General features: G+C 46.8%; 1 protein-coding gene across 3 annotated transcripts in view; it reads left to right on the top strand.

Annotated features, from left to right (window-relative positions):
* The window catches only part of Rab4 (RAS oncogene family member Rab4), a 210642-nt gene that overhangs the window by 154455 nt on the left and 42099 nt on the right, over window positions 1-14088 (top strand). The window contains exon 6 of one of the 3 annotated variants that reach the window (XM_045740675.2): window positions 6936-8385. The exons of the other annotated variants lie outside the window; for them this stretch is intronic. Within the exon in view, the coding sequence (XP_045596631.1) occupies window positions 6936-7066 (131 nt within the window). The 3' untranslated portion in view covers window positions 7067-8385. Of the gene's footprint in view, window positions 1-6935; window positions 8386-14088 lie in introns of those variants that run through there. 3 annotated transcript variants of the gene reach the window in all.

The following is a 14088-nucleotide window of genomic DNA, read 5'->3' as shown; positions in this document are numbered from 1 at the left end:
CCGGTCGATGGCAGACATAGAATGCTTCCAACCACACGGGGGCTTCTATAGGCCATTGCTCCCCTTGCCTCTCTGAGGGGGCCCGGTTTTGGCCGTGGTCCCCAGTAGGCCTAAGAACTCCATGCACATGACTGATGCCAAAGTCTGACATTAGCATATCAGCCTGGGATAGCCCTGGGGAGCCTCCGGGACTCACCCAGAAAATTGCGTTTCATTACATTCAACGCTGGTTTTTTAGTAGAGTAGTAATATATATAACTGTAACACAGTATTTTTTAGTAGAGTAGTAATATATAGGTACAGTATATAATATGATAGTGCATTTTAATTGTTTAAAAGAAAAAAAGACACTTATGTAAATACCTCTTGAAGGTCACCTCTTGCAACGAATCCAACGGTCCAACGCACTGGGGTTGGTACCATAGAGTGCATTGAATCGATAGTGTACTGTATGCTGCTCTTGCGACAGTTTTTAGCGACATTTCTTGGGTCGACATTTGGGCACGGGAGTTTTGGAGATCGAACGGAGTCTTTTCAGGGGAAGTTATTTTGATCTTTTGGGATGTAGATTACACAGGTTAACCAGACAGTGGTCTGTTTTGATTTGCCTACCTTACTGGGTCCTTTCCCAGTCAATGGCAATTATGACATACTTTAAATGTAAAGTGCTCATAGGCCATTGTTCCCTATGCCTCTCTGAGGGGACCAGGTTCTGGCTCATGGTTCCCGTTAGGCATAAGAACTCCTGTGACTGATGACCTCAAACTAATGTAGCACATATCAGTTTGGATAGCTTCAGGAACCCTTCGGCACTCACCCAGAAAATGACGTTTCATTACGTACAACAATGGTTTTTAAGACATTAGTGCTTTCTTGAGTGGAATATTATTGCACACTAACAGCCCCATTCAAAGCTAGAGAAATTGCTGACTTGGAGATCGTGCAAAGATCTTTTGCCACTAGAATCCACTCAATAAGACATCTAAATTATTGGGACTGTCTAAAAATATTTAAATCTGTATTCCCCTAGTATGCAGGGGGGAAAGATACATAATAATATATACTTGGATAATATTAGAAGGACTGGTTCCAAATCTGAACAAAAAAATAGCACCACATGAGACCAGAAAGGATGGCAGGATGAGCAAAATAGCCCCACTGAAAAGCAGAAGTGCAATAGGCACTCTGAAAGAGAACTCGATCAACTTCAAAGGCTGTTTCAACACTGTTCCTACACATATGGGGCATAATTGGCCAACCTCTTGCAGTGTTCAAAGGAGAACTCGACACGCACCTTCAAAGGGCACCTGATCAACCAGGCTGCAATTCGTGCATAAAGCTGTGAGCAGCCACATCAAACAACCTGGTTCATTAACCCTTGTGTTGCTCAGGACTAATTAGCATTTGTCACCCACAGGCGCATACCAAAAAAAAAAATATTTTTTCTTCTAAACCTGTTAATTTGTGTTCTCTGATCATGGGAAAAATAATAAAAAAATCGTAAGTGGCATATATTGCCCGCTATAGGGCGGGAAAGTCTGGCAAAAAAACAGGCGCTGACTCAGCGTGCATCCCAGACGGTCTGTTGCTCCCAGCTGTCAAGCAGGAGTGGCCACAAAGAGATAATTACCTAATTATTTCAATGTCTCTGATTGATTTTTCATAGTTTTTTTGCTGTAATATTATTCAATAGTTTCAATTCAATAGAACAATAGCATATTATGGCATTTTTAGGCGATGCTGTGGTCACAAGCTGAACAGCAGTGCTGTGAGCTCATGCTGTGTGCATCAGGCTTAGTGGCTCCCTCAATACTGAGGCCCTCTCACCCGTGAATTTGGCCCACGATTTTGTTAAAAAATGGTGTCTGTTTACAAGAGTCCTGATGAAAGTGAGGTGAATTGTTGACCAGACCACACACTAGAAATTGAAGGGACGACGACGTTTCGGTCCATCCTGGACCATTCTCAAGTCGATTGTGATGGGGAGGTAGGGACAGGCATTAAATAGGCAAGAGAGAGCTGAGGAGGAAAGTCAGGTGTAGGGGATAGTAGTAATGAGAACTGCAGCAGGCCTATTGGCCCATACGAGGCAGCTCCTATTATAACCACCGAAGGAGATAGTAATGGGAATAAGAAGAGGATAGCAAGGGAGCGTAGGAGAAGACAATGAACAGAAAAAGGGAGAAGAGAGAAAGAAAGGGAAAGAGAAAGAAAGAAATGGAAGGGGGAAAGCTTATGTTAAGTCACGTTTGTTAGAAAGATTAGAGCATTTGAGTATATACTGTGAAAGGGAAGAGTCCACAGCAACAAAGCCAGGACTCAAGTTCATGTTGGGTACATTGTTAATAAGAGCCGATTCTACAAGACGGCGTCTGTGTAGAGTAGAGGCAGGAAAGATTATTTTGGAGGAAGACCAATCAATAGGATGATTAGAATCCCTCACATGGCAGAAGAGAGCATTGTTAGTGTCTGCAGACTTAACACTTCTCTTGTGTTCTTTAAGTCCAACACACTTCGTAGCAATCTAGTTCACACTGCTCCTCCTGCTTCTAATGCTGCTGGTGTCTACTCTATTTCCTGTTCATCTTGTCCTCTCCAATACTTTGGCGAAACTGGCCGTACACTGAATGACAGACTTAAAGAATTACTATATTAGAATTACATTACTATCTCCTTCGGTGGTTATAATAGGAGCTGCCTCGTATGGGCCAATAGGCCTGCTGCAGTTCTCATTACTACTATCCCCTACACCTGACTTTCCTCCTCAGCTCTCTCTTGCCTATTTAATGCCTGTCCCTACCTCCCCATCACAATCGACTTGAGAATGGTCCAGGACGGACCGAAACGTCGTCGTCCCTTCAATTTCTAGTGTGTGGTCTTGTCAACATACTTCAGCCACGTTATTGTGACTCATCGCCTGCAAAGTGAGGTGAACCCCGTGTATCCGCGGGCCGTTTAAATCTTGCGTAGTACTCCAATACATCATATGATGGGATGCGCATTTTATAGCAAGTCACTCAACCCATCATATGATGTGTTGCATAACTTAAGGGTTAAACCAGCAACCAGGAGGCTATGTCAGAGACTGGGCCATGGGAACATTGATCCTCGGAATCATCAACAGGTAGTCAACAGGTACCATAGATAATCTTCTTTTAGGGCTAGGATACCCTATAGAAAATGTAACCTTCGGCCTCCAGGATGCATGGTAAATTTTTAAACCTATTTCAGGAAAAATGGCTTCTTTGATGCTGAGAAACACGGAAACTGTGATGTATGACTTGCCAATTCCAGTTAACTGTGTGATGTGTCATTTAACAATTTATTGATTTATTGCAGGCTGGAAAGGTTAGGCAATAAATTTACTTAGCCCAGTCTAATTACTGTACTTCAAAGTTTACTTGCCAGGAACATGTTTCTGACCTATTTTCATATGTAATGTTATGCACTGTTATTGGGTGTGATTCGTTTTAATCTTTCGTTGCTGATCGTGAATAGAAACAGCGAAAACTAAACTTCTTTATTAATCTTTTGCTCAACTGTTATTTAGTGTGAATACATTAATTAATTAATTTTTTTTTTTTTTTTTTTTTTTTTGAGATATATACAAGAGTTGTTATACAGGCATACCTCAGAATAAGAGTTTAATCCGTTCCTGGAGACGCCTCGCCTTCCGAAAACTCGCATTCCGAAGTTAATTTCCCCATAAGAAATAAAGGGAAATGAATTAATCCGTTCCTGACTACCCCAAAAACCCCACATCAAACTAAATTTTTATACCTAATTTACCTAATTCATCTAAATAAACCTACAAAACTGTGTTCCAGTTATTACTTACCTTGCTGTCGAGTGCTGTAGGCGTATGGAAGATGGTGAGGAGGGGGGAGGAGGAGAGGAGTTACTGTTTGGAAGGGGAGTCCCCTTCCATAATCACATCACATAACCCCATGCCTTGTAACACTATGGATACCACTTCTCTTTCTAAATTTTTCAAACCAGCCCCTGCTTGCCTTAAACTCTTTCTTATCTGCATCACTCGTTGCAGGGGTATTCTTTAGAAGGTCTTCGTGCAACACCCTGGCTTTCTCACAAATAATGACCTCCGAAACACTATCACCCCTCAACTCCTTGTCGTGTATCCAAATTAATAACAACTTTTCCACTTCTTCAAGTATTTGTGGTCTTTGTGCCGTTAATGTTCTTACTCCTTTTGCCACTTTAGCACCCATAATCTTATTTTTCTTCTTAAGTATAGTGCATATTGTTGATGTGGCTTTGTTGTACTGCCTACAAAGTTCAACAACACGTGAAGGAGCCGGTCGGCCGAGCGGACAGCACACTGGACTTGTGATCCTGTGGTCCCGGGTTCGATCCCGGGCGCCGGCGAGAAACAATGGGCAGAGTTTCTTTCACCCTATGCCCCTGTTACCTAGCAGTAAATAGGTACCTGGGTGTTAGTCAGCTGTCACGGGCTGCTTCCTGGGGGTGGAGGCCTGGTCGAGGACCGGGCCGCGGGGACACTAAAGCCCCCGAAATCATCTCAAGATAACCTCAAGATAACGTGTACCGTTCTCATGCTTCCGAATGATCTCTTGTTTCTCCTCTATTGTCATCCTCACATGAGCTTTCTGGCCTTTATCCTTACCACTGGCTTTCTTGGGACCCATGGTGAGATATATAATAACAAATTGTATAGACAAATCACCAAAAATCCAACAAAACACTGAAAATCCGCGAGAAGAATTGATGTGGGGGTAGTCACTGAGCGCAAGACAATAATAAACTGAGGGGCGGCGGGGCGGATGGGCGACGATCGCCGAACCACCACGCGCTAGGTCGGCTGTACGCGTATCAACAAACTCGCGTCCAAACTCGCCTCCCGAAGTAACCATCGCCTTCCGAGACAAATTTTTGGAGTAAATACACCTCGCCTTCCGAAAACCTCGCATACAGGGACAGTCGCATTCCGAGGTACCACTGTATTCTTGTACAGCCACTAGTACGCGTAGCGTTTCGGGCAGGTCCCTGGAATACGATCCCCTGCCGCGAAGAATCGTTTTTTCATCCAAGTACACATTTTACTGTTGCGTTAAACAGAGGCTACAGTTAAGGAATTGCGCCCAGTAAATCCTCCCCGGCCAGGATACGAACGCATGACATAGCGCTCGCGGAACGCCAGGCGAGTGTCTTACCACTACACCACGGAGACTGTAATAACTCATACAGTTAATAACTCATACAGCAGCATAAAAAGAAAGACTTAGCAATGATCTGCATTATGTAAAGAAATACAGACATCACAACACTTCATACCTTATCTGATCACCAGTAATTTATAAGTTTAGCCGATGTTGACCAAACCACACACTAGAAAGTGAAGGGACGACGACATTTCGGTCAGGCGTGGACCATTTTCAAGTCGATTGTGTTTAGCCCATATTACAAACTGAAAAATGTAGTTATAGTTATTCTTAGTCAATAAGATTGAGGAAAATAAATCAGACAAGTGTCTTCATCGGAACCTAACATTTTTTTCATATATCGCCAATATAGTTCACTTTTCTTTGGGGAGTCCTGTCGACTTTCTAAAGTTAACTTACTGATTAAGTGTCATGCTACTTGAGTGTCATCTGTCGCCGAGTTCATGTTTGCCTACCAGAGACCACAAGCCAGTACTTGGCCCCTTCAGACGAGGTGCAGGGAGTGATGGCAAATGAATACTTGAATTTAAAGTCTATGCGGAAATCCATAGGAGCAGTAATGAGGGTTTGAACCTATGCGGTGGCTGTTCCCATGCACATGCTTCTAGCAATTTTCTATTCTAGCAATTTTAGCGAAAGTCTAGAGATTTTACTGATTTTCTCATTCGTGCATTCACGTTAGTGTGATTATTCTCTATGTACTTAAAGTCTAACATTTGTGCCATCACCAGGGAAGTACCCAGAAAGGTAGGCGTATCATAACAAACCACTGCATGGTTTAACCCTTAAGCTGTGCAATACTCACATAGGCGATGAGAGTAATGTGCACCGCCATGTGCTTATCATACATAGGCAATGGAGGGTCCCGCGCATGATTTAAATGTTCCACTGTGGGGTCACCCATATGAGAGCCAGGGGCAATTGTAAGCAGTCGCCATCTTGGAAAAAATCCATCGTAGGCCGCCATTGTCTTAAGAGGCCTCAGTTATTGACCAGACACAAATGGCGAGTGCACAACATCCCAACATCTGACCACGCACTGCACACAGTGCCACCCAGTCATTGACCGATGAAGAAATTAATACTGAATTGTTTGACGAGGTTGATGAACCTGATATTGACGACTCCAACATAGATCAAGACTACACATAGTCTGAGGATGTTGATACCATGGACATTGAGAATGAACAAGAGGGTGCCACAAGGGTGAGGAGGCCTAGAGACTCACCACTGCCTTACTCGTCCACACTCAACACTACTTCGTGCTCAACCACAGGTCATGTGTTACTTTGCAAGATTATGATGTTTTGGTCGATGAGTCTGAGAATGGTGAATCATTCTTTGGTTTTAATGATTTAGAATCAGAGAATAGTTTTGCCACACCTGTTGTTGGTGGCAATAGTGTTGCCAAGCAAAGTTTTGTCGCCTATGAGTAGCCGACTGGGCTACTCATAGCCCAGTTGATAGAGCATCGGGCTTACACGTGTGGTGTCCACAGTTCAAGACCCATACAGCCTAGGTGAATGGAAAACCTTCAATGTATCATAATCTTTGTTCGTTGGTAAACTTATGTCTTTCTGCTCTTACAGATATCTGAGCTGATGTACAGTATGGTTAATTTTGATTTTCATGTGATTTACATAGTACTATATAACCATAATGGTTTAGCATTTTCTTTCATAATTACTTGTTCAATTATTTTGATGAAAGTTTCAATCATTCTCATCTCTGCAGGTGAGCTGGATCCAGAGAGGATTGGCTCAGGCATTCAGTATGGTGATGCTACACTCCGTCGACTTAATCGAGCAAACAACCAGCGACCTAAAGCTGGGGCTGAATGCATGGGCTCTTCCTGTAGGATTTGAATGTTATGTCTATATTAGTTCTATATTGTATTGCTTGCCTATGAAATTTTTAGGGTTTGTTGATTGATACAGGTGTTGCCAGTCTACTTAATACTGTAACATCTAATTGAGCCAAGTTTATGATGGTGTTCATCTATGTTAGGGCAGGACTGTCACCAAGACTGAATTAGTTTAGTCAAATTTTGAGTGGTACAGTATATTTATTTAATCACATAGCCTCTAAGGCATATTATTTTAATATTTAATTTTGTCTAATATGCTCCATATTTGTAGACTGAAATTGAAATTCAACATAGCAGTGTTTCATTTTGAGGAAATTCCCATTTTTCTAGATTTCAAAGTACTGTATTATGATGATAACACTTGCAAGGCCAAAGCTGTTAAAAATTACCGGTAAGTATAAAATCTTCCTCTTGCATAATCCTCTCAGTTCAGTATATTTATGTCCAGTCACAGACGGCATAAATATCTTGAGGTTTAATTAAATATATTGAGGTTTAATTAAGTAAAAATTTTCTTGCAAACAGATTGTTATTTTAAATTAAGATATAAAACAATAACCAACTGCCATAGCAGGGAGTGAATTAACAATAATGAATGCAGATATATGATGATTTTTGGTACATGCTCATGAGTACAGTATACCATTTGCATATTATCGGGTAGTAGTAGTAGTAGTTTTCTATATAAATTATGTTAAGTTTTTAACCTTTGACCTATGGTCAGGATCCTATACACTGTATATTTTATAGAATGATCCAGTGCCTCAGTTATGCCACTTAAGGTCTACAGAAAAGCCCCTATTTTTTTTTAACCCCTTTAGTTTGGAGATTGAAGAATTTAATCAATATGTTTTGTATCTGCTTGTCTATAAAGATGTTTCTCTTTGTACTTCCTGTGCAAGTGGTAATTTTTGCCATTTTTAAATTTTGTAAACACACTGTTTGAAGAAAGAGTTAATGATGAATATCTTGAATTTAGCATATTTAGCTTAATATTTTGTAACTATCAAAAGAATTAATGTGTATTTATTCTTTACATAAAGTAGCTTGACTGAAAGAAATTAGGACTTTATGAAAACTAGATGTGTCACCATATTACAGTGGTGAATGTTTAGGGACAATGTTGTCCCTGAAGGAACAACATCTTGGCCAAATACAGTGGAACCTTGAATAACAAATTTAATCCGTTCCGGCGCCGTGATCGTCATGTGAAACGGACGTCATACAAAACGAATGTCCCCATTGACAATACTGTAATGGAAATAAAATTAATCCGTTCTACCACCGAAAAACAACAATATGATATTCGATGTTTTAAATAATGGAGCAGCCTACCTTACATACACTGAACAAACCTTCATGACATTTTTCTTTCTTCTAATTTGTTCAATTTTTTTTTTTTTTTTTTTTTTTTTTTTTTTCTTTTTTTGTATAGCAATAGGTTTGTTCGGTGTTTGTCAGGTAGGCTGCTCCATGTTTCTGCTGAAAAAAAATAAAAAATAAAATGAAGAATTTTGAAAAACAGAACAAATGTCAAAAAGGTTCGTTTGGTGTTCGGCAGGTAGGCTGCTCCATGTTTCTTAAATAAAAAAAAAAAAACGAAAAAAAAACAGTTGGAACAGTTTGAAAAACGAACAAATGCCATAAAGGTTCGTTCAGTGTTTGTCGGGTAGGCTGCTCCATTATGACAATCTTTCTGGGTTCCAAATGTGTTCCATTTGTTTTGTATTTTTCATTTATTTCTCAATAATGGAGCAGCCTACCTGACAAACTCTGAACGAACCTTTTTGACATTTGTCCGTTTTTCAAATTGTTTCAACTTTTTTTTTTTAAGAAACATGGAGCAGCCTACCTGCCAAACACCAAACGAACCTTTTTGACATTTGTTCTGTTTTTCAAAATTCTTCATTTTTTCTTTTTCTGGGGGGAGCCCCTACGGCTCCCCGGAGCTATCCATGGCTGATGTGGATATCCTAACTATTTTGCATCAGTCGATGTGGGTGGAGTTCTAGGCCTACCTGGGACCACGAGCCAGAACCTGGCCCCCTCAGAGAGGCACGGGGAGCAATGGCCCATAGAAATGCACATGTGATTTGGAGCATTCTATATCTGCCATCGACCGGGACAGGCACCCAGAAAGGTAAGCGCCACAAAACAAACCCCTATTCTGGTTAACAACAAAAATCGACAAACGAGTGGACAGAACTCCCCCAGGAAAACGAACTAACAAGCATGACGTCACACGAGCCGCGCCGCATGTCTGTGCAGCTTCCCCCTCCCCGGGAGGGGGAAGGGGGAGCCCCAGACCCCCTCGCCGGCGATCCCCGCCCCAGTTCCTCGGCTGATGGGATCATGCACGGTCATGTGGCTCCAGCTCCGGTCTTGTCTCAGTGTGTGACTTGTTTGCAGTGCTGCTCTTACGGTGGTCGTGTGAGCTGGGAGTAGTATTCTCAGGTACTCGGGCTGCATGTGCTTAGGGTCACCTTCCCTGAGTGCCCTGTAAGTACCGCCCTTGGGGCTTGGGGTTGCCTTCCACAAGTCATCTTGGGTCTACCTCTGTTGGCTTTTCGCTGCTTGGCGTTTGGCCGCCCAGAGGGTTTGGGGGTTTTACTCCCTTGTTTCCCTTGGGGTAAGTGGTAGTTATAGCACTGGTGGGGCGCAGGGTACTGCGTAGCTAGTTTTCACCTATGACAGCGGCCGGCTCTGTTCCCTCTGGGTACGTTGTCCACTTGTGTGGTTTTTCTTTTATATTTGTTTTTGCCTGGTAGGGGGGTCTGCCTTGTGTTCCCCCCCCTTTATATTAGGTTCGTTTGTGTGGTGGCACCCCCTGCTTTGCCCTCGTGAGTGGACACGTCCCGTGGGTTCAGCTTTAGCAGTTTGCTTGGTAGTTTGGGGCGCCGGTTAGCAGTACCCTGCCTGGGATAACCCTTAGTAGACCCAATCTAGGGGCCCTGGGAAACCCCCCGGGGGCTCTCGGGTCCGTTAGTGGAGACCCTTGCGTCCCCTCTCGCTTTGTGCGAGTTGAGGGTTGCTCTGTCCCTTTGTCTCAGGGTGACTCTCCTTGTTTTTGCCTCCGTCATGCTGCCTGTTGGGTCGGTGACACATTCGACCCTGAGTCCTGCGAGCTTTGTTGCTTGTTCATGACTCCATTCACCCAGTCTGCTGATGAATTCCCGTGGATGCAGGCAGCTCGCGCGTTGCAGGGTAGGATGTTGCAACGCGCTCAGGTTTGTCACTTCCCCGGACTCCCCGGTGCTGCCCCGCTTGTGTAGGGTCCCATACTTGGGTGTTTTGGTCGCTTCGGCCATGGTTCTTCCACACTCCCCCTCCTGCTTCCGGCCCCTACACATCTGCAGGCTTCGGGGTCGGGGCGGGGTTAGAGGTTCTGAGATTTGGGCAGTTTCGGGGATTGCCCCGTCCGGGGTAGCTGCGGAGGCATTCGAGTCTGTTCCTCCGGCCGATGCTCCGGGGTCTGACCAGTGGGCCCCTTCTCTTTCAGCTCTCTCGGCTGCCTCGGCTTTTTCTTGTGGGGCCGGGGCTTTGGAGGGCGACTCGGCCCCGGGGCCTGGTGTAGAGGCTCCTGGGGTTGGGGAGGAGCGGCCTTGGGGGCCTTGGGCTCCATTACGCCCCGCCTGGATTTCCGTCCTTCTGAACGGGGCTTACTGTTGCGAGGAGTGGGGTTTTCTTTCCCCCCTCTGCATACGATTTGGGCTTGGGTTCTGCTCCTCCCCGGGTTCGGTTCCGCGTCCCTGTGGTTTCTTCGGTTCCGTCTTCCAGAGGTTTTCAGCTACCCGCATCTCTTCGCCTGCAGTGCGGTTGGCCTTTGCAGCTTACCTCCTGCGTGTCCTGGAGTTTGCCTCCATACTGGTTCCTTCTGTTCTGGACAGGTTGTGCTCCTTGTAGCAGTTTGGGCTACTGTCGCTAGTTGGGCTGCTTGTCGCCGGTTATGCTACTTCTCGCTTTGTTGGGCTCCTTGTAGCCAGTTGGGCTACTTCTTACCTTGTTGGGCTACTTCTCACCTGGTTGGGCTACTTCTCGCCTGGTTGGGCTACTTCTCGCCTGGTTGGGCTATTTCTCGCCTGGTTGGGCTACTTCTCGCCTGGTTGGGCTACTTCTCGCCTGGTTGGGCTACTTCTCGCCTGGTTGGGCTACTTCTCGCCTGGTTGGGCTACTTCTCGCCTTGTTGGGCTACTTCTCGCCTTGTTAGGCTACTTTCGCATCCTGCGCATGCGCCACGGGAGTTTGTTTTGGTTCCGGGCGGTGTGCACACGTGTTCGGCATCCATTTTCTCTCGGGGGGGGAGGCTTCGCCTCTCGCTCTTTTCTTAATCCAATCCGTGCCCCGTTGCTTTGGGGGTGTTCTGGGGTGCCGCTGTGGGGAAGTCACAAGGTTTTTCCCTGCGTTCTAGGGTGGGGAGCCTCCTTCGCTGCTCCCCTCCTCTCCAGCATGGGCGCCCTGGCCGCCTACGGCGGATACAGACTCGAAAGCTTGCGTCATGGCCCTTCAGCGCCTATGTTCTGCAGGTGAGTTGGTGCGGTTTGGCGTCTCCTTCATCCTGACGCTGTTTTTGTTTTTGGGAGTAGGAATGGGTGTACATACGTACTTGAGAACGTGGACCGTATCACCCGAGGTGCCTACTGCAGGGCTATTAGCCCATACTGGGCAGCCCTTGTTCTCTCCACCTGATTCCTTCCTCGGTTCACGGGTGTCTGCGGGTGGCCTCTTGGCCCTTCCGAGGCGGCTCCTGCCTGCACTCCTCTTGCCCCTCTCCTATGCTTGTCTAATCTTGCTCGAGTTCGGGGCCCCGCCTCCACCTTGTTCCGCAGTGCAACGGTGGGGGTTCCTGTTTGGTAGTACGTTTTCCTGTGTCGGAGGTTTTGTGTTCGCCTCCTTGTGCTTGCAGGTTGGGTTCTGGCTCTTTGGTTCCACCTCTTCCCTGTCGTTTGCCTGTCGGGCGGATTCTGTGCTTCTTGGGCACTCTCGTCTCTGCTCTTGGGGCTGTGTATGGGGTCAGCCCATGTTGGGCTGCCTAATGTGTTCCTTTGTTTGCCTGTTACACTGCACACGTTTCTTCTACCGTCCCTGTGGCTCAGTTGGGTGCTTGGTTTCCGCCTGTGTCCCCTTGTGTGCCACTCGTGTACGATTTATCTATCTTCTTTGTCGCTTCCTCGGGGAGTGTGGTGACATTTTGCTGCGGTTTTGGTACTGCAGCTGCGTGTCGGGGTTGGTTGTGGCGTTATGTTCGGCCCTTCCGTGCTCCCTTTGGGGCTCTCCTTCCTTGCCGGGCCTGGTTTTTCCATGTTCCTTGGATTCTCTGTCTTGTCCTCGCCTCATTGTGCTGGCTGGGGATGAGCTTGGGGTCTTCATCTCGCCCCTCGCCTATCCTCCAGTTTCGGTTCAAGTTCCAGAGCCTAGTGGGCTCCCTTCCTTCGTGTTTTTCATGGCTGCCCCGGGGTTTTTCTTGACGCTGGGGCTTTGAAGGGACAGCTCGGCCCCGGGGCCTGCAGGGTGGGTTCCCAGGGCTGGGGCTGGGGCTAACGTGAGGGGCCTCAGGCCCCGTTGGTCCCCGCCGGGGTGTTTCTGCCCCTCTGGGCGGGGCTTGCAGTTTTGTGGTGTGGGGTTTTTCCGTTCCCCCTCTCCGCATGTGCTTTGTGGGCGTCGGCCCCTTCCTGGGCTCGGTTTCCTTGTCCATTGTGCCCGTTGTTTCCGTCCTGTCGGTGGGTGCTTTTCTATAGTCTTCGCCCCTTTTTCTCCGGGACGGGCCTTCTCCATCATGTCCCCATCTTCTTGAGGTTTCTGCATGACTTTTGGGCTCGGGTGCGACGGGGTTTTTGTGCCTTCGTCCTTTGTGTCTGCTTCTTTTTGTTCTCGACGGTTCGGGACGGTTTTGTTCCTTCCCGTTTTCTGGTACGTCTGTCGTCATTCGGTTGAGCTTCCCTCCGGTCCTTTCTAGGGCTTGTGGGTCCTCTTCCCGGCAGCTTCTAGGTGTTTGGTCTTCTTGTTCTTTTGTGCTAATCTCTTCTCTTCGCGCTGTCGCGGCGCTACTCATTTTCCCGGGGGCAATTTTGCTCCTCTTAATGAGTCTTATCGCTCCTGCCCTTCTGCGGGATGTTGGTGCAGGGCGGCTCCTTATGCGGGTTCCTTCCCTGTCAGCTGCACTTGTGGCGGTGGACTTGCACGCTTGTGGCATTTTCGTTTTGGTTCTGCATTTTTCTTTTCCCTCCTGGGGCTGTCATCGGATTGGCTTGCGGAGGATGTAGAGGCGCTTGGGGCCGTTCCTGGGACTGGCACCTTGGTTTCTGCTGCTACCTTTCGGTATCGTTATTCCTTCTGTGCCGTTTCGCAGGCTGTAGCATGCGTTGTTTCACCTCCGGCCTGCTTATGCACTGCCTGTGTCGTCCTGGTCTTTGGACAGGGTGCTCTCCTGTTTTTCTTCTCCTTGGTGGATGTGGCTCCTTGGGGTCAGGTTTGCTTTGCCTCGGCTTTCTTTTTATGTTGGCATTGGCCTCTGGGGGTCGTGTGGCAGAGCTTCTTGCTCTTCTCAGGCGCAGTGGTTTTTGGCTCTTATGGTCGTGGTCATAGGTTTCTTCGTCTGCGGCCGTTCTCCCTTTTTTCTGGCGAATGATGTGCCTGCTGCTTTCCGGAGGGGTCCTTGGGTTGTTGTCTCGTCCTCGTTTTGAGGAGTGGTTCACCGACCGCCTCCCGGGTCTGTCCCCTTGTTTTCTTAGGTAGTCTTTGGTGAAGTAACTCCGGGGAGCCGTAGGGGCTCCCCCCAGAAAACCAGCGTTGAATGTAATGAAACGCCATTTTCTGGGTGAGTCCCGGAGGCTCCCCGGCACCCTCCCACCCTCCGGTCGGCCGATTTTTTCACCGTTTTGATATCCAGCCTCAGAACTGGGGCGGGGATCGCCGGCGTAGGGGTCTGGACCCTTCCCCCTCCCAGGGAGGGGGGAGCTGCGCAGACATGCGGTGCTGCTCGTGTGACGTCATGCTTGTTAGTTCGTTTTCCTGGGGGAGTTC

The sequence above is a fragment of the Procambarus clarkii genome, chromosome 22 (assembly GCF_040958095.1).
Source record: "Procambarus clarkii isolate CNS0578487 chromosome 22, FALCON_Pclarkii_2.0, whole genome shotgun sequence".
Classification (NCBI taxonomy): Eukaryota; Metazoa; Arthropoda; class Malacostraca; order Decapoda; family Cambaridae; genus Procambarus; species Procambarus clarkii.
The sequence above is the reverse complement of the archived record's forward strand: the minus strand, read 5'-3'. Positions and strand labels throughout refer to the sequence as shown.